General features: G+C 34.1%; 1 protein-coding gene across 1 annotated transcript in view; it reads left to right on the forward strand.

Annotated features, from left to right (window-relative positions):
• LOC106065455 (protein patched homolog 1-like) overlaps window positions 1–20,971 on the forward strand; it is a 44,153-nt gene that overhangs the window by 18,275 nt on the left and 4,907 nt on the right. The window contains exons 10-27 of the mRNA XM_056030742.1: window positions 63–194; window positions 521–679; window positions 776–868; window positions 8,973–9,098; window positions 9,524–9,642; window positions 9,808–10,055; window positions 10,276–10,436; window positions 10,954–11,127; window positions 11,448–11,586; window positions 11,730–11,875; window positions 13,004–13,175; window positions 13,330–13,418; window positions 13,524–13,715; window positions 13,908–14,045; window positions 14,268–14,410; window positions 20,021–20,120; window positions 20,267–20,596; window positions 20,722–20,824. Of these exons, the coding sequence (XP_055886717.1) occupies window positions 63–194; window positions 521–679; window positions 776–868; window positions 8,973–9,098; window positions 9,524–9,642; window positions 9,808–10,055; window positions 10,276–10,436; window positions 10,954–11,127; window positions 11,448–11,586; window positions 11,730–11,875; window positions 13,004–13,175; window positions 13,330–13,418; window positions 13,524–13,715; window positions 13,908–14,045; window positions 14,268–14,410; window positions 20,021–20,120; window positions 20,267–20,596; window positions 20,722–20,824 (2,764 nt within the window). The remainder of the gene's footprint in view (window positions 1–62; window positions 195–520; window positions 680–775; window positions 869–8,972; window positions 9,099–9,523; window positions 9,643–9,807; window positions 10,056–10,275; window positions 10,437–10,953; window positions 11,128–11,447; window positions 11,587–11,729; window positions 11,876–13,003; window positions 13,176–13,329; window positions 13,419–13,523; window positions 13,716–13,907; window positions 14,046–14,267; window positions 14,411–20,020; window positions 20,121–20,266; window positions 20,597–20,721; window positions 20,825–20,971) is intronic.

Here is a 20,971-nt window from a genome sequence, read left to right on the forward strand (position 1 = left end):
CTTAAGACTGTTATAGGGCTATTTGAAATTTTACTGACACTTCTTCACATTATCTTGCACAGATCATGAACAATTTTGGCAATGAGACAAACAAAGATAACCTGCATGGATTCTCCACAACTTCACTGATGGATATGATGAAAGATTTGTCCAACATCAGTGTCACTCGTGTGGTTCTGGGCTATGTACTCATGGTCAGTTCAGTTAGATGGTATAGATAATCTTGAATTTTTTTTTCATGAGCTTATTATCTACCTACTACAGTCTAAGTGTTTCACTTGAGTCATACACATGAGCTTATTATCTACCTACTACAGTCTAAGTGTTTCACTTGAGTCATACACATGAGCTTATTATCTACCTACTACAGTCTAAGTGTTTCACTTGAGTCATACACATGAGCTTATTATCTACCTACTACAGTCTAAGTGTTTCACTTGAGTCATACACATGAGCTTATTATCTACCTACTACAGTCTAAGTGTTTCACTTGAGTCATACAATCTTCCTTACTTTGTAGTTTATCTATGCCTGTGTTTCACTCCTTCGATGGAATGATGCTGTCAACTCACAAAGTGGCATAGGTATGGCTGGAGTCATCCTAGTGTCTCTCTCAGTGGCTGCTGGACTAGGGATATGCTCTGTACTGGGCATCAACTTTAATGCATCCACAACACAGGTATTTATCTTGTCAGATTTTAGTTTTCCTTTTAATTGAACTTGCAGAAAATAAATAAGTTGAAAAGATTCTTGAAACTTCATGTTCTATTTTCAGATTATTCCATTCCTAACGCTGGGACTAGGTGTTGATGACATGTTTCTTATAGCGCACACCTACTTTGAAAATGTTGACCACGTACCAACCCATGTAAGTTTTACCCTTTTACTTCTCATTGTTTTTACTCATATATTTTTTAAGGTTTTATATTTATGAGGTGTAGTTATAAGGGATGAAGCTATCAAGCACAGTAGGCTGCCAATGTTGTGTTAACATTCCTGTTAGTGGCTGTCTTGCCAGGACAGACACCTGAACAGTTAACCACAGAAAACAAAAAGTGAACTATGCATGAACTGATTTACAATGCAGTAGGTCTCTAATGAAATATGTTTTGGCTATGTGTTAATTACATCTTTTTCAAACTGCAAGTTTTGCTGTCTTTTGGATCTTTTCAATGTCAGTTTGTGATTTATAAGTTGCTAGAAATATAATTATTTAGCTATTCATAAAATTGGAATATTTGATGGGTAAACAATGTTTACATTTTGGAAGATAATTGAATGACAGATTGAAACCTATGTCCTATTGAGAGAGAAACACAGGCCCAATTTACAAAAAGGTCCTATGTAGCCAAATGAAAGCACAAATCCCATGTAGCCAGACTTTCTACCATTTTTCTGTGGTTTGTGTTTGTATATAGGCTAATCTTTGTTATTTATATTTTCATTGTTGCATTTTTTATTTCATCTATTTCTGCTAATTAGCCATATGATTACAATAGAGTTATGAATAGTATTTAGAATCTTCAGCTGGACTCATTGATTGAAATATACTGTATACTAGTCTCTTTAAAAAAAGAAACTTAGGTCTTTTTTGTCGGTTCGATCTCTGACTTATGGTACAACTTATTTAAGGATAAAGACGGTTCGATCTCTGACTTACAGTACAACTTATTTAAGGATGAAGACCGTTCGATCTCTGACTTACAGTACAACTTATTTAAGGATGAAGACCTTCGATCCCTGACTTACAGTACAACTTATTTAAGGATGAAGACGTTCGATCCCTGACTTACAGTACAACTTATTTAAGGATGAAGACGTTCGATCCCTGACTTACAGTACAACTTATTTAAGGATGAAGACCGTTCGATCCCTGACTTACAGTACAACTTATTTAAGGATGAAGACGTTCGATCCCTGACTTACAGTACAACTTATTTAAGGATGAAGACATTCGATCCCTGACTTACAGTACAACTTATTTAAGGATGAAGACGTTCGATCCCTGACTTACAGTACAACTTATTTAAGGATGAAGACGTTCGATCCCTGACTTACAGTACAACTTATTTAAGGATGAAGACCGTTCGATCTCTGACTTACAGTACAACTTATTTAAGGATGAAGACGTTCGATCCCTGACTTACAGTACAACTTATTTAAGGATGAAGACCGTTCGATCTCTGACTTACAGTACAACTTATTTAAGGATGAAGACCTTCGATCCCTGACTTACAGTACAACTTATTTAAGGATGAAGACGTTCGATCCCTGACTTACAGTACAACTTATTTAAGGATGAAGACATTCGATCCCTGACTTACAGTACAACTTATTTAAGGATGAAGACCGTTCGATCCCTGACTTACAGTACAACTTATTTAAGGATGAAGACGTTCGATCCCTGACTTACAGTACAACTTATTTAAGGATGAAGACGTTCGATCCCTGACTTACAGTACAACTTATTTAAGGATGAAGACGTTCGATCCCTGACTTACAGTACAACTTATTTAAGGATGAAGACGTTCGATCCCTGACTTACAGTACAACTTATTTAAGGATGAAGACCGTTCGATCTCTGACTTACAGTACAACTTATTTAAGGATGAAGACGTTCGATCCCTGACTTACAGTACAACTTATTTAAGGATGAAGACGTTCGATCCCTGACTTACAGTACAACTTATTTAAGGATGAAGACGTTCGATCCCTGACTTACAGTACAACTTATTTAAGGATGAAGACGTTCGATCCCTGACTTACAGTACAACTTATTTAAGGATGAAGACGTTCGATCTCTGACTTACAGTACAACTTATTTAAGGATGAAGACGGGGAAAGTAATGGAAAGAATCGTTGAAGCAAACTGAGAAGTGGGATACAAAATAAAAGTACCATAACTGTAACATAACTAATAGTCAATGCAGTATTCGAATCTAAGACATAAAAATGAGAGAGAAGGGAGATCATTAACTCTATGTGACATTTTAATGCCACCATGCACGATACCATCGGCACATTAGGAAGAAATAACGTTAATTATTGTTTTAAAAATAGTTTGCAAGTATGTGTACATTGTCTTCGTCGGTGTCATAGTACCCAGAGATGTCTTCTTCGTAGCTCTTGTTTAAAAACCGTTGATTTCGTCTGTATGTTTTCCCATCATTTGTCTTTATGATGTAAGATCTGGGTGATGGATGTTTCTTAATGACGACTGCTTTCTGCCATGTTTGTCCTAGACGAACTCTCACCTTCTCCCCCACAGAGTAGTCTTTAGGTAACCTTGCTTTTGAATCGTATTTCACTTTGCTTTTCCTCTGTCGTTCGTTGAGTAATGTCTCTGCATTTTCAGCTACCGATGGTTTCAATAGTTTGGGATCAGTTGGAATGATGTCCCTGAGTCTTCTACTCATCAACAGTTGTGATGGCGAATAAAGCAGTCCGCTTATTGGAGTATAGAATTTCTATACTCGAGCATAGCGAGATATGGATCTTTCCCACTTTTGTATGCTTTGTTGAATATCTGCTTTACGATACCAACATACACCTCACTTTGTCCATTTGATTGAGGGTATCTGGGACTTGATGTTGTTATCTTGAAACCCCATTCAGAAGCAAACTCTCTATATTGATAGCTATTGAATGGCATATTGTCGCTCACTATTTCTTCTGGTATGCCATGTCTAGCAAAAATACCTTTCATTGCCCTGATAACACATTCTGCTGTTTTGTTCTCTAGTCGTTTTATTTCAGGATATTTGGAGAAATAGTCCACAACAAGCAAATAGTCATTGTTTCGCCATTCAAACAAATCTGTCGCAACCTTTTTCCATGGTCTGTCTTGTACAGCATGAGGTAGCAATTTTTCCTTTACATTATTTCTTTTGAACGTTGCACATGTTGAGCATTTCATTATTGTCGAAAAAATATCTTTAGACAATCCTGGCCAAAACACACTCTGTTTTGCCTTGGATCTAGTTTTCTCAAGACCAAAATGACCTATGTGCAACTTGTCGAGAATTTCATTTCTCATACTTGAAGGAATTATAATTCTGTTCTCATAAAACAACAATATTCCATTCTCTTCATGAATACTGTCTTTAAATGACCAATACACTTTCACTGTTTCATGAACTTGAGTTTTTATCTTTGGCCAACCTTCTCTGACATAATTCATTACAAGTTTTAATTTAGCATCAGATTCAGTTTTCCTTCTAATTTCAATAATCTTCTGATCACTTCCCGGAAACTGTGCTGTTGCGCTATGAATTCTCATAACCATGTCATCATTTGAATTTGATTGTTCTTGACCATTGATGTACGCACGCGATAACGTATCAGCTATTTGCATTTTTGAACCTGGAGTGTAAGTTACTGTTAATTGATATCTCAACAGTCTTAACATCATCAACTGAAGTCTAGGTGAAATTTTATGTAAAGGCTTAGTCACAATAGTTTGCAAAGGTTTGTGATCTGATTGTACAGTCACAGTTCTTCCAAAAATATAATGGTGAAAATGTTCAGCTGGAAACACTATAGCTAACATTTCCTTTTCTATTTGTGCATATCTGCACTCTGTTTCTGTCAATGATCTTGACGTATACGCAACTGGTTTGTCTTCTTGCATTAAACATGCTCCCAACCCTTTAGAAGAAGCGTCACACTGAATAGTAACTGGCTTTTCAGGGTTAAACAATTGCAGAACTGGAGCTTCACTAAGTGTTTTCTTTATTAGTTGGAAAACATTTTCTTGCTCTGCATTCCACTGCCACAATACATCCTTCTTTAGCAATTCACGCAATGGACTGGTAATTGTTGACATGTTTGGAATGAAACTTGACAGAAAGTTCAACATCCCTAGCAGTCTTTGAATTCCTGTTCGATCTGTTGGTGCTGGCATCTCCATTATTGCTTTGATTTTAGCTGGATCTGGACGAATACCATCTGCTCCAATTTGTCTTCCGAGATAATTGGCACCAGAAAGTTTATATTGTATCTTGTTCTTGTTGAACTTTACATTGTTCTTTCTAGCTCTCTCCAGAACATTTTCAAAAATTTGATCATGTTCTTTTTCATCTTTTGCTGCAATCAGCATGTCATCTGACATGATATGTACACCTGGGATGTCTCCGAATACTTGATAAGCACGTTTCTGTAATACTTCACTAGCTGAGGATATACCAAAAGGCATTCTCAAGAATCTGTATCTTCCAAACGGAGTATTGAATGTACATAAATAAGAGCTTGGTTCATCCAACTCCACTTGCCAATATGCATCCTTTTGATCAAGTATACTAAACAGTTTTGCTGCTCCCAGTGAACTATTGATTTGATCAAATGTTGGTATAGTGAAATGTTCTCTCATTATATATTTGTTCAGTTCTCGGGGATCTAAACACAACCTCAAAGAGTTATCTTTCTTCTTTGCTATAACCAAGTTATGAACCCATTCTGTTGGTTCATCAACTTCTGTGATCACTCCATCTTGTTGCATTTGTGTGAGTTTTCTTTTTAATTCTTCATAGAGTGATGGTGCAACTCTGCGCGCACATTGAATAACTGGTTTTGCATCTGACGTCAGTTTAATGTGATACTTCATTTTGTATGTACCGAGTCCTTCAATACTTGATTATATTTTTTCATCAACACTCGTGGAACTTCATTTTGTTGCTTGACATGACATTGTGTACTTCGACATTTCTCTTTGCCTCAATTAGTTTTAAAGCAATAGATGTCTTCAGACCTAGTATAGGATTTATACTTTTCTTGATCACGTACATATCATCTTTAACTTCTACATCGCCGACTTTAAATGTGACCGATGCAACTCCCTTCAGTTCTAATGCTTCATCCCCCAATGCTCGTAGGGTAGTATTTGAATTCTTTAACCGAGTATCAGTTTCTAAATTGTTCCACGTTGACTCTGATATCACATTAGCTTGTGCTCCTGTGTCAATCTTCATTTTGACTATTTTTCCCATAATATTGACATCAACCATCCAAACTTTGATATTGTTGTCAGTACCAATTGCCTCAAACCACAACTCATTTACTTGGCTTGACTGACTTTCATCTTCCAGTGAATCAACAGCTTTGAAGTGTTTCGAACGACATTTTGCAGCGAAATGATTTCTCTTTTTACATCTTCTGCATGTCTGTCCAAATGCTGGGCAATTGTATTTTCCATGAGATCCACCACAAGATCTGATCTGCAATCTCTAATTAAACTTGTTACATGATTCTTTGCCATTTTTCCCTGTGAGGTTTTGACTGGCTTTCTATCTTCGGTCTTCTTTTCTGGGTCACTGGCTTTGGTTACGTCTTGAGACGGGGTAGAATCTGTAGTGGATGATCAAGCCAATTCTGGATCGGCTGAGTTTGCCACAGTTCGAGCATTTATATTCATCTGACCTAGGGCTCACTGACAGGGCAGCTTTCTTTTTCTTTCTCTTGACCGATGCAGCTTCATTTCTTTTGCATTCAGCAAAGTTCGTACCAGCACGTACACTCTGTCTCCATGCTGTCCGGTCTTGGGCTTTCTCCTCCCACATACTTTGGTCGATGCCCATGGCTCTCATGTCTCGCTTGCAGACATCTCTGTAAGTTAGTCTTGGGAGGCCCTTGGGTCTGGCTCCCTCTTCTAGCTCAGCGTACAGGATGTCTTTAGACTATTAGGCCTACATATACAAATACGCATGTTTGTTGTTTGAATGTAAGGGAAAGTGTTTCATCCAAATACGACCTCTATAATGTATTATAGCTTATTCTTTATTTTTTGACGCCTGTGTGTTTCCTCTAAACTTGTCCTGTTTAATTAACACAATAGCTAGATGGACTATCATCACACACTAACTAGCCTAGTCTAAACCTGTCCTGTTCAACACAATAGCTAGATGGACTATCTTCACACACTAACTAGCCTAGTCTAAACTTGTCCTGTTCAACACAATAGCTAGATGGACTATCTTCACAAATAAATAGCCTGTTCAACACAATAGCTAGATGGACTATCTTCACACACTAACTAGCCTATTCTAAACTTGTCCTGTTCAACACAATAGCTAGATGGACTATCTTCACAAATAAATAGCCTGTTCAACACAATAGCTAGATGGACTATCTTCACACACTAACTAGCCTAGTCTAAACTTGTCCTGTTCAACACAATAGCTAGATGGACTATCATCACACACTACCTAGCCTAGTCTAAACTTGTCGTGTTCAACACAATAGCTAGATGGACTATCATCACACACTACCTAGCCTAGTCTAAACTTGATCGTTTACCACAATAGACTACCCACCCCTTCCGGCTAGGCCCTGGCACCTTTTGTTTGCTTCCCCTTGCTTGACGTTTTTATCCAAATAGTTTCGTTTTGGGTGGTCCATTCTTCAGCCTGACGAGGTGGGGAAGAGTAAGGTAGATGGGGGGGGGGGGGGGGCAAATGCAGGTAAGTTGGGTTGTCATGAGGGAGGGGAGGGGGGTCACAGTTTAATGCTTTTAACCGTCACTTTTTTTTTATTTGACTGAAACGTAAAAATGTATTTAAAACAAAAAAAAAAAAGATAGCTTTCACAATTCCTGTCTTATCTGTTTTAGTCACATGATGATGACCTGTCCAGTAGATGTTTGTAAAACTAGATCTATGTCTATAGATCTAGCTAGTGTCGCTCATATGCTCCTTAAATGTGAACTTATATAGTTATATGCAGTGTTTTTTTTTTTTTTTTTTTTTTGTAAAAAAAAGAAGGTGCCGTAACTCAGTGATGGACTGCCTAACTTTTAACTAAAAACTTAATAATAAATAATAATACAAGATAAGTAATAATTTTTCCCCACATTGAAAAAGGTGCCGGTACTCCGTACCGGTGCGTACCGTCACAAAAAAAAGCAGTGGTTATCTATACTATAAAGTATAAAGTAAGGCGTATGTATGTATGTATGTATGTATGTATGTGACGAATAGAAATCAAAACCGCTTGACCAATCTTGATAAAACTTGGCAGGAATGTTCCTTGGGTACTAACCTAGACCGTAGTGTATGTATTGTAGCCCTAAAACAAACTTAAGACCCTAAAAAAAAATAAAGTTGTCCGACTCTATTAAAGCTATAGTATTTATGGATCTAGGCCATGTTTACAATGTTGACATGAGAAAAGATCGAAAGGATTTAGATCTAGTATACTTATATAGATCAGCCATACTTCCGTCGTTTATTTTAGGACACTAGATTTATTCAAATGCATATCCATCTATGTTAAGTTGGACATTTGGACTTGCAATGCGTAAATGAATAAAATTTAATATGGATCTATGGGCTGCTCTAGACTAAAATTCTTCAATATTTGAAGAGTAAGTCATAACTTCTTGGGTTGTTGGCTTATCTTTTTTTTTTCTTCAGTGCATAGATATAGAAGCGAATTGAATGATAAAATGTGAACGCTTGTAGATTTTTATGTCTGTTAGCTTAGTGGTCAATACCAGTGGTGTTAAGATGGCAGATTTTTTGACATGACCTATTCAGTTCTTGGAACCATTAGAGATTAGAGCTAATGGTTATCATCATCTTTATCAATTTTTCATAGAATAGCTTGGAGTTGACAGTCATAAGTTTGATAGCAGAAGTTTGTGCTGTCGAATACTGGTACCTAGAGTTAAAACACTCATATTATGTAGCTATTAACAGATTAATGAATGTACATTTAAAATTAATACTGGTACCAGGTACCGTAATGTATTGTCACATAAAGTTTCATACAGAAATTGCATGCATACCAAGATACACATCATTTGAGCAAAAGCTAATTTGGAACAAACAAATAAATTGATGGATTGAACTAATGTGAGATTTGTTGAAGGGCTTGTATTATCACCTTGGACTAGTCAAATGTTTGGACAATTGAAATGTATTTAATATGGACTAATGAAAAGCCTTTGTCCCTGATGATGCATGTTGCATTTATTACAGGAATTGACGGGAGAGGTGCTGAAGCGATCTGGTGTGACTGTGTTGTTAACTTCTTTCAGCAACATGTTGGCTTTTTTTACTGCTGCCATCATTCCTATTCCCGCCTTGAGAGCTTTCACCTTACAGGTAAAAGTCTTTAGTTAACTTTAGTTCACTATTGGTTGCTATGTAATAAAGCATAATGAATGTCATACCTGGTACTAATATTTACTTTTGCAATCCATTGTACATTTATGTCAAACAATCATCAGTTACTTCTAAGGCATTGTGTTGTTTTTTTCAATCCACTATTCCTATTACTGGTACTGTATAAGCAATTGTCCATTTATATCAAACCCTAGTTCATTTATTCAGGTCATTATTACTTAACTAAAAGCATTTTCTACTAACACCTTAACAATTAAATGCATCAGTTTTAGCTGCCATTATTAACAGTATACTCATACTCTAATTATTGATACATTTAGTAGGTAAACATTAAAAGTGTTCTATTGTCATTGGTAAACATTACTTTGCTTTCTGATGTTCATTTCATTGTCTTTTGTGTTCAGGCTGGTATCTTAGTACTGTTCAATTTGGGATCAGTACTTCTAGTGTACCCTGCCATAGTCAGCTTGGACCTGGTCAGAAGGGAAGATAAAAGAATTGATGTCTTTTGTTGTTTTCAAAGGTAATGTATAGCATCATTTTGTATAGACTTTTTTCAAATAAACACAATAGTTAGTAGGGTTAGGGTTTAAATTGTTTTTATTTGAATAAATTAAACCATTGTTTGATGAACTTACAAGATTTTTAAGTTATAGTATTCAAAGGGGAGAAAATGACTTATTTTCAGTTCTGCTGGGTCTAATGATGTCATTGAGCTACAGCCACAGTGTGAGGATTTGGACACACTTAGCCAACATCGTGAGCTAACAGACCTTCAGAGAGAGCCCAGTCCACCTCCTCCTTACACAGCCTCTGGTGGAACACAGCCTCCTTGCTATGACACTGTCACAAGGTCTGAATCTTCAGGAGCTGTTACAACATTGGCCCCTAATGATGGAATATTTACAAGACGCCTAGAGTCTCCTCTTGGGTCTAGTAAGGCATTTTATTCAATAAAAAAAGAGATTGATTTTTCAGTCCAATGGCTGATTATTAAGACTGATGGCATAATTTACAGTTATTGGCATTTAATTCTAAATAAAATATTCTCAAATTTACAGTGTACATTTCACATATGCTGGTATATAGATAATGAAATGCAATGTTTTGTTAAAGCATTTCACTTTAAACTAATTTTGCTTAAATTGTACTCCAGCTTGTCCATCAACAACATCATCACGTCAGTGTCTGACATCTGACAATGGCATATCATGTAAAGACAGATGTGTCAAGGCACAGAAGGAGTGTCTCACTTGGACCCTCACTTGTCTTGCTGCTAAAGTCTATGCTCCTTTTCTCCAGCGTACCTTTGTCAAGGTAAAGTAAACTTTTTTTTTTAAACTTTAACACCAAATTTTAAATAGAAGCTTCTATCTATTATTTTAATAGCTGTCAATACAGGGTGAAGATAACCATAAGTTATCATAGATATAAAAGCAGCTTATAACAAAAGCAATAGCCTTGTTAATGTTAAAATTCAATTAATTTTTTTTAATGAGAAAAAACAGCAACATAAAACAATAACATTTTATCCTAAATACTATTTGGAAAAAAAATATTTTAAAGCAATTAATTAAGTTTTATGTACACTTTCCAATTTGTTAATCACACAAGTTCAACTGAATCAATATGCATTATAACTATTTTGTTTTATATTTTTCATTTAAAATCTTAATTATGTTAACACTCAATCTAAAATCTAGTAATTTCTCTATAAAAACATGCATTTCAGCAGCCAACTTTATTTATTAATTTCGTCTTTGTAGATTTTCAAAGTACAAGGTTCACTATGTACAATGTTGACTGAAAAGTTTTCTTCAAAAACAAATTTCAGGTGACTGTCTTAGCTGCTTTCTTAGTGTTTCTGATATTGGGTGCCTGGGGCACAGCTCAGGTGAAGGATGGTCTGGACCTAACTGACATTGTTCCGAGGGAAACAGCTGAGTTTCAATTTCTGGAAGCTCAATCCAAATATTTTGGTTTCTACAGTATTAATATGATCACAAAGGTAACATCATTATTTAAAGCTATTTTTAGGGGATTAAAATGGGGGAAAAAAACTGTTTGTCAGCTAATGGTTTAAGTTGTACAGATAACACTAATCTTACTTTTATGTAGTATAAACATGGTGCATGGCCATCAAGTCAAAATGTTGTTATTTTTTGTTTGCAAAAGTAGAGAATTTACTTGATACTGGTACCCAAAAATAAAAAGATGTTATTTAATAGAGATGTGGGAAAATTAGAATTAGGTATAGTAGGATTATGTAAGATCATTCCTAATCCAACTCTCCAATAATATGTTGTTTTTTTTTATTTCTGACCACAGGGTGATTTTGACTATGCCAATAACCAGCAATTATTGTATGATTACCACAATGCTTTCTCAAAGGTGAAAAAAATTATCAAAAGAGAGGATAACACACTGACTCCATTTTGGTTGGAACTATTTCGGCAGTGGCTCTTAGGTCAATCATTTTTACATCCATGTGACATTGTTTTATTATTAATTGTCCTTGTAATGGTAAACATTTTCTTGAAATTAATTCTGTAAACCATTAATTTAAACTATATTTTGTATATAAAAATATTTTTAATTTTATGCTTACAGACTTGCAAAATGCCTTTGATAAAGACAAAGATAACAATCGCTTCTCTAATGATAGTTGGTTACCCAATGCATCCGAAGATGCCATTCTGGCATATAAACTCTTAATTCAAACTGGGGATGTTAATAACCCATATAATAAAAATCTGGTAATTTTTTTTTATTGTCTTTAAGTAATGATGTAATTTTATGATTCAATTATTTTGATTTTGCTTTCAGTAGGTCAAATTTGCAATTAAGATAGTGTTGATATCTAAACAATGTTAACTGTAGCATCAGCTGGTGCTTGGTTAAGTTATTACTGGTGTAGAGGTGTTCTGACACAGATTATAGCAAGTGCAGACCACCCAAGTGTGAAGCAGAGATGGGGAGAGGGAGGTGGATGACTCACCTTACAGGTGAACATCATGACATCATTCCCCACTGCACATAAACACACACACTCACACACCCTCTGGTGCTCTGTTGTGCCAGTGATTGTAAAAGCTTAGGACAGGTTTATTATAGAAGTTAATAGTGTGCAAGTACAGCTGACATTACTTTGACTGAAAGAGACTTTCTAAGCTCTTCTGTTTCATATAGATGTACAAATATAAAAAGGCTAATATATACTTAACCTAGACTAACTGGTAGTCTAATATACATAATATAACTTCCTATAGGTATTTATCTTAAATATTAAATAATGTAGAGTTCTATCATTTGACAAATTTAAATGTACAAATATTAACCAGTTTAAGCTTGAAAGTGTTCTGGACATTTGTCACAGCTTCAAGGGGCTTGCTTCAACCCTTAAAAAAATATCAAAAATAGTTTTAAAAGCCTGAATAGTAACAAAACCAGTTTTATCACTGACCATCCCTCATTTGTTCATCAGTACCTGGTAACTGAAGTATTCAATTTTATTTCAACTGCCTGGTGGACAAAGTTATTTCCAAAGACTACAGGGGAAAAAATTATTAGCTCCCTAAACCCCCCACACACACACACACACACTTTTTGACAATTTAAAACAACTCCTTTCCACAATGATCAACTTGATTTATTCCAATTATTTAAATTGTGCAACTCTGCCATTATATGTATCACTGTCACTGACCAAACTATTTTTAAATGGCTGAATCTAGCTTCTGCTTTTTTATTTCTAAGCTTTCCCCTGTAACTTAAACTTAAGTAATAGTCTAGATATAGCCTTTACATTTTTTAAATAGGTTGCATATCAGTCTAACATTATATATTATAAACTAATTTTTTGTTGTTTTTTTCCCCACAATTAGGCAACCAAGAACCGTTTGGTAGATGATAAGGGCATTATTAATCCATCAGGCTTTTATAATTACCTGAGTGCTTGGACAACCAATGATGTGATGGCATACACTTACTCCATGGCAAACTTTCATCCACTACCAAAAGGTTGGCAGCATGATCCAACAGATGGGAACTTAGAGGGTCAGTCATTTTTACTCTTAGTATTACTTCCTTTTTTTTGGTCATACTTTTTTTTTCTTTTGTTTTAATCACAATGTTTATTAATTTTTTTTGAGATAGCATAAGTTTGTATAGTAACAATTTAGTGACCATGTTTGTTTTGTTTTTTCTGCAGTTTATAAGTCACAGCTGCTTGAATTCACTCAGTTGCCTTTTTATTTAACCAACTTGTCATCTACAGAGGAAGTTATTGAAGTGATCACTGTGAGTATTCTTTATTAGACTTACATGCTTTTTTTTTTTTGTTTTTAATACTCCAGCATTTATTTATGAATGAATGTTCTAAAAATGTATTCATTTTTTCTTCAGGAAATCCGAAAAATGTGTGATGATTTCTCTAGTAAAGGGCTTCCAAATTTCCCCAGTGGAGTTCCCTTCACTTTTTATGAGCAGTATATCAATCTACGTTTCTACCTCATGTTATCTTTGATTTGTGTGTTGGTTGTTACTTTTGTGGTACTCACTGTTGTTTTGATGAATCCATGGATAGCTGCTATTGTGGTAAGATCATCATCATCATCTATCATTTCTACATTATTAATTAAGCACTGTATTAAAAAGTGCCTATCACTGGTAAATTGTAGTTATTTAGTGCTTAGTAAAATGTAGATTGTAAAACATATTAATGTATTGCTAAGTCCTGTTGTATGCTTCACATTTGAATGATTTGATGTTTGGAATCTGTCTTTCCAGGTGATTGTGTTGGGTATGATGATTGTTGAATTGTTTGGCTTTATGGGACTTGCTGGTATCAAACTCAGTGCAGTCCCAGCAGTCATCTTGATAGTCTCTGTGGGCATTGGAGTGGAATTTACTTTACACTTGGCTGTGGTTAGTATTCATTTTCTAAATTCACTCTATAAGTCATTATTGTATTGTATACAGTAGCATGTCATTTTTAAAACATCTTCTTTAAGCATTTATCTTTTTTTTTTTTTTAAATAATATTTTCCTTTTTAAAAAATGTTTCTGTTATAAATTGAAGGCACATTTCTTTTATTTAAATGGTTTGATTCCACTTCTAGTTAACCTTCCAATGTTTTTTTTTTGCAGGGTTTTATCACAGCCATTGGAAGCAGGAATCGCAGAATGGCTATGGCCTTGGAGCACACATTCACACCAGTAGTTCATGGAGCTATCTCTACTTTCCTGGGCATCCTGATGCTTGTTGGCACTGAGTTTGATTTTATTGTCAAGTAAGTCAGACATTTTGTTCTGTTCTGTGTTTCCTTTAAAAATATGTTACAGATACAATGGATATGGGTGGTGAATATGTCTCTGTATTCTCAAAAATTAAATCTGATGACCCAATATCCAATTGTATGCATGGCATTCTAATATCAGTGAATAACCAATGGAACTCTTCTTTTGCAAATAGAATATTTTAATTTTTCAAGTTCAAATCATAAAACAAAAGATTACACAATGTACTTCATGAAATAAGACACAATATAATTCACTTAATAATAAATTCATAGTAGTAGACTTTACATTACGCTTGAATCAATAGACTAATATCAGCTTGTTTAATCTATTTATAGTTTTCTCAAACTTAGAAAGTTATCAAAATTTAAAGTACTAGAATGAAAATTAAAATTTTCTCCCCTGAATTATTTACTTTGTAGAAACTTAAGCTACCAAAGCCAATGTGCAAAAAAATCTTGTTCTTATTATAAGGATTTAAAAGTGCATTTTGTTTTACATTGGATGTCTTCTTACTTAAATTATAAAATATTTGTAATAAATGTTCATATTCTATAAAAGTGGGGATGTGAAATTAATCTGTTTTAACAGGAAATGATGTTGACAAGGTGCCAGCAGCCTTGACTTTTTCCATTTTAATGTCATTACATGTTAACTCATTATTAAAAAAAATGGTAAATCACCTCTCAACTTTCATCACATTGTACAGGCATTTTTCACAGGTCATAACATATATTCTGTACCAGTATATCAAAGTAGCTTAATTAACTCCACTCACAGCACTAACTCTTAACATTTATCATTTATAATCAAAATAGTAATTTCATAAATTTATTTGTCAAGTAGATTCATTAACATCAATATTTTGTGCAGAATTAGCCATCTCATTACATTACAGAAAGTAGTTTGTTTTAAAAGTCATCAAAATAGTAATTTGATGACTCCATACCTACATATCTATCATTCAATGAACTATTCTAAAAGTGGTGCATCCATATAGCACAAGTGTGGCAGTCCTGGAGGATGTATTTAAATGGAATAGAAAATGTAACTTCAATGTGCTTATCAAAGTTATTAGGGGATACTATAATATATAATCAAATTTTACCAGATTTGATATTATTTTAGAAAAATGAGTGAAAAAAAGGCTTTGTGATATTTTTCTCTTACTGTAGCACAATTTTCACTGACTATCTTCAGTGCTTAGAGGTGAAACAAAAAATGTTTTGACTTACCACAAAATGAAGTAATGCTAGGTTGCTGCCTCTACCACACACACACACTCTAGATCCCTAAAGATTTCATTTTGTTATAGAAAATTATTGCTGGGGCTGATTAGCGGATTTGATGTAATGGTGATGGCTCTTTAAAAAACACTGCTAAATGCAGTTTAAACAAAATCTTTTAGTTTGATGAATTTTTATTAAGTTGTATGGAAAAAGAAAAAGGTCGCCTCTCTCCGTTTGCGTTATTTACATTGGATTCTGCTCTTCCATGTTTATCGTCTGCTATTAGAAACTATTGGAGAGTTCGTGTGTTCAAAGGACTGGGCCAGTTCACACTTCAGGTTATTCTTTGTCTTTGTTTACAATAGTGTAAGCCTACCTACATACTTTGAGCCTATTGATCCTGTGTGAAGTGTGGTCTTTTTATAACACATGCTTAACGTTGGCCTGATATTATTTACTCGAGTTGTTTTTTTAACTTGCTGTTTTGTTCTTATGAGATTTGTTTGATATTGTAAAGTGTAGGTACTTTGATAAAAATTTCAGACTCAATATATTGTAATGAAACTAATATAGTTAGTTAGAGCTTTTGGAACCGAGTTTATTGATACCTCATTTATGTTTCTAAGTTGATTAGAACAAAAATTATAGCAATTTTAGTGTCGAAAATTTTGCTTATATTTTTTCTTTAAAATTGTGACCGAAAAAAGAAAATTTCACATTAAAAATGCTGTAACTTATTTACTATTTGAGTTATTTGCATGTAATTTTCACCAGAAATACACAATTATGTCCTGATATTTGTTTTTATTTCAAACAAGTGGTAGACTGTAACATAACGTTCTTATTTGTTTTTAAAGTGAGGTTACTTGTAAAAAAAGAAACAATCGACAAGAAGTACTTTTTCACATTTAGAAGAGTCTAACTTTTACACCTTAAGAGATAATTGAAAACAATTTTAAACAGAGATGCTTGATTATCTGTTGATACTTATTTTACTTTTAAATTATAGATCGAAGTCCAAGAAAATATTTTACACTTCATGATGAGACACCTCATGTAAAAAAAAATGACAGAAAAAGTACTTTTTTTTTCCGTTAATAGGCTATATTTTTTTTTAACTTTCAGAGCTATATAAATAAAATTTTCAACACAAATGCATGAATTTAATTGTGTTGTTCCTTTTATTATTTTGAAACCTGAGATTGAAGTTAACACAAAACTTTTTTGTTATAGATCTGTGGTGACAGTAAGTAAATGTAATACGTCACCAGGTCGAAAATAATTTTCCAATATGAATTTTTTTGCTTGCGCCCAATGATGGTGTCAGAATATGTAAAAGTATTTATAACATCCCTGTCTGTTGCTGTCACATTAGTGTATATGACAATCATGTCACACCGCAGCCTCCTTTAGTTATGCCCATCGCCGGCATTGCCAATGACGTTCTCTGTGGAGAAAAAAAATATTTAATATTTAAAGCTCTTAGTCATGACTGAAGCTTCATTTAACACCATATCAGCATAAACAACTTTAATTTTAAAAGAATATTTTCAGGACTTGATCCTGTATAAAAATCTATGTTATGTCTCTGTATAAGTATCTAGCCAAGAAATCTTATCTAGAATTTAGATTTTATTGATCAGTGATCTCTCATTGAATTGAACTAGATCTAGATCTAGAAATGAATACTATTGACTTTTTATTAATCTACTCTAGATTTGACTATAATCACTAGATTTACTTAGTATTATTTATTAAAAGTCAAATAATTTAATTGAAATTCATAGATCTAGATAGATTGTGGAAAACAATTACGATAATGCAACTAGATCTAGATTTAGATTTATTTATAATTATTTTTTAATTATCGGCCATTATCGCGACAAATTTTATTATTATTTTTTTTTAATCCTTTCAAAACTTAAATAGTATGTAAATATCATTATAAAGATATTATTTATGAAGTTTTAAATTATAGATGATAAAAGAAAATGAAGGATTGTGATGGATTTCAAAAGGGAATGTGAAATACAAAAAGGATGCAGCCATTGATAAACATAGGATCTATCACTTCCTGTCTAGTAATGGCGGCTTGTTTCACTTTAAAAAATTAGACCTAGCCCAGTCCGTTGGCATTTGCCACTAAAGAGGGGCACTTATTGCAATAAACTTTATTAAACTAATTAGATTTAATATTAAACTAACCCAAATAACTAAATTTAAAGATAGTATGAGCTTAATAAAAAAGAATTTGGTGGTCAACTTACCCGCATGCTCAACACGATGGATCTCCATGAAAACAATAGAATTTATGGCGATGTAGATCTAAAGAATTAATGAATATCCTGTCCTTGCGCGATAAAAAAGCTTTGATTATCCTTTTGAGCATGTATTTTGAAAACAATATCAGAATGGAACACAATGCCCATTGTCCTAGGTTTATATACTGACGCCGGTAGACTACCAGTTCCGGAAATCAAAAAAAATCTAGCACAACCGGAAAATCAAAGTACCTATGTAAAGTTACATAATTATTAGACATATATAATTAATATTATATATGGATCTAATCTAGATCTAAATATACGTCGTTTATCATTAGTAAAATGATCTAGATTATATTCTAGATGTATAAGAGCAAATACAGTTTAAAAAAAAAAGTCTAGAGCTTGATTACCTAGATGAAGCATTGAAGGTAAATCTAGAATATTCTAGGTCTAGATTGTAGACACAAATTTGAAAATCTAGATTCGAGACCTAGCCTATATATTTTAATCTCAAATTGAAATTAGACTTCAGAAATAAATAAACTCGTTTCAATCGCTGTGAACAGGGGCGATGGTGGGGTTTAGAGTTTAGATCTACTAGTTTCCTCCCAAATCTTGTTAGGGTTTCCCTCTAAATAAATATTCGCGCATGACTGTTTACATCTCCATTCAACATGGCTGCATGCGCTGGCATAGTTCAGATCACGTGATGTGTGGCCCACAAATGTCGAGAGTTAGGAAGAAATGCATCTTGCGCTTGGCGAAAAGAAAATAGATCTAGCCCAAGGACTGAAAGAGTGAGCGAGATGTCTCGTACGTTAAGCAACTTTGGATATATACTGGGACCGGATTTAAGACAATGCAGACTGCCACCATGCGACCGCCCATTGCCATGGGACTATCATATCGTGACTAACTATGGCCATCGGTATCGCCTTAATAAAGAGATAGGGACTCCACAAAAGATGTAAAGATCTATTACAAAATATGTGAGTCTTGATATTGGCCTACAAACATTGTTTTTAAAAAATATAGATCTAAAAAAAAAAAGAAAAATAAAGATCTAAAAGCGCTCCTTTGCAAACATTTATTTAAAAACTTAGTTGACCAAAGAAAAAAATCGAAAGTAGATCTAATTTTTATATAATTTAGTTCTAGGCTTTCAGAAAGAAGCGAAACAATGAATATATTGAATGCTTAGTTAATAAAAACCAAAAAAGGGGTTGGGGATAGTAACACTGGAATGAACGTAATCGATCAAGATCTATATTTACTTTAGTATTTGAACTTTTGCAGCAATATTTTGCCACGTGGTTCTCTATATCTTCTATTCAAATTACGCAATCCATAAAGGCTGTCACGTGATACGTAATTTTCGTTGTTTTATCAATATTATCACGTGGCTAAATGTTGTTTGTTTACGATTGGTGAATGAGGTCCATTATTTAAAGCTACAACTGTATTACTGTAGCCTATTGACGCCTAGTCTGTTTCTTTGGGTTGGCCTTGGTAGATCAGTTAGAATAGAAAACTTAATTTAAAAACAAAAAAAACATATTTAGGAAATTGGGTAATAATAGCAAAGACCTCAAGAGTCTTGATCTGTATAGATAAAAACACACAAAATAGAGCAGTGAGATTCATAACAAACGAATATTCACATTTGACTAGAGTAACACCTTTAGTAAAATCACTAAATAATTTAGAAAGTCTTCAGGATAGAAGACTTAAAAGTAAAGTAGCAATTGTACATAAAGCACTGAACCATAATCTTCAAATAAAAAAAAAATTAATAAAATACTCAGAAAGACACAAAGATAAAGGTACATTCCTTGTTCCATATGCTAGGACATATTGGTACAAATGCTCCTTCTTCCCTAGTGCTATTAGAGCATGGAGTGGGTGGTTACCTAGCTAGCCAGGAAAACCAGTGACTTGGCAGAATTTAGGTCATTGGTTAATATGTATGATTTAAGTGCATGACGCTTAGGACATAATTATCTTGTTTTTTGAAGTAACATCTGTATTATATAAGATAGGACACTAAATAATGTCTTTCTTAATCTAATCTTATCAAATGTTAACAGTTAATACTTTCTTGTTTCAGATATTTCTTTAATGTCTTAGGTGCCCTTGTTCTAATTGGGCTGCTCAATGGCTTGATGCTTTTGCCTGTCATTCTCAGTATTCTAGGACCCCAGGGAGAGGTACTTTTTTTTTATTGTTAAAATGTTTTTTTATGGATTTATAAGATAAGTTATGGTAAGATAATTTTATTGGTACAAACACATGAACAAATGTGAACAGTAAAGTCTTTGCTCTGAGTCTACAACCCTTTTTCTTTTTTAATCAGGTTATTCCTAAAGATAATGCTGACTGTCTGGCTTCGCCCACACCTGAGCCATCTCCCAAAGCACACAGATATTCTGGACATTCTCGACGTAGTACACGAAGAATTTATCCAAGAGTGAACTCTGACATTTCCTTGTCTACCATTTCGGAGGAGCCAACCCAGTACTCTTCACATGAGATCATTGTCCAGCCTGAAGTTGTTGTTGAGACCACAACGCTGCCTGGCACCTGTCATGACACATCGCACCATACTCACCAGATTCCGTGCAGACCAAACAATGGACATAGCAGTGGACAGAGTAGCCTTGTAACTGTACATAACAATAGATATGTGAGTGAAAAACTAAACTTTATTCTCCAAATATATAATATATTTATATAGGTCTCTTTTCAATTTAATGTCTACCTACTGTTTAACTAGAAACATAATCATCAATTACTGTTTTGCTTTCACAGAATTCTTCCCCACCCGATTCCCCGCCTCCTCCCCCACCATCCCACTTTACAAGAGTTAAAGCCACTGCTACTGTCAAGGTGGAAGTTCATACTCCAATACCAGGTAGGGTATTTGTTTATTTATAACAAACTACTATAAATACTTGTTCATATTGTGAAATTCTTTGAAAGGTAATAACTATTTGAGTTCAAATAGAAGTAAATTACTAGAAGTATTGAAGAAAATTCTGCTGGTGTGGTTTCAAAGAGA

Source organism: Biomphalaria glabrata, chromosome 5, assembly GCF_947242115.1.
Source record: "Biomphalaria glabrata chromosome 5, xgBioGlab47.1, whole genome shotgun sequence".
NCBI classification, from domain to species: domain Eukaryota; kingdom Metazoa; phylum Mollusca; class Gastropoda; family Planorbidae; genus Biomphalaria; species Biomphalaria glabrata.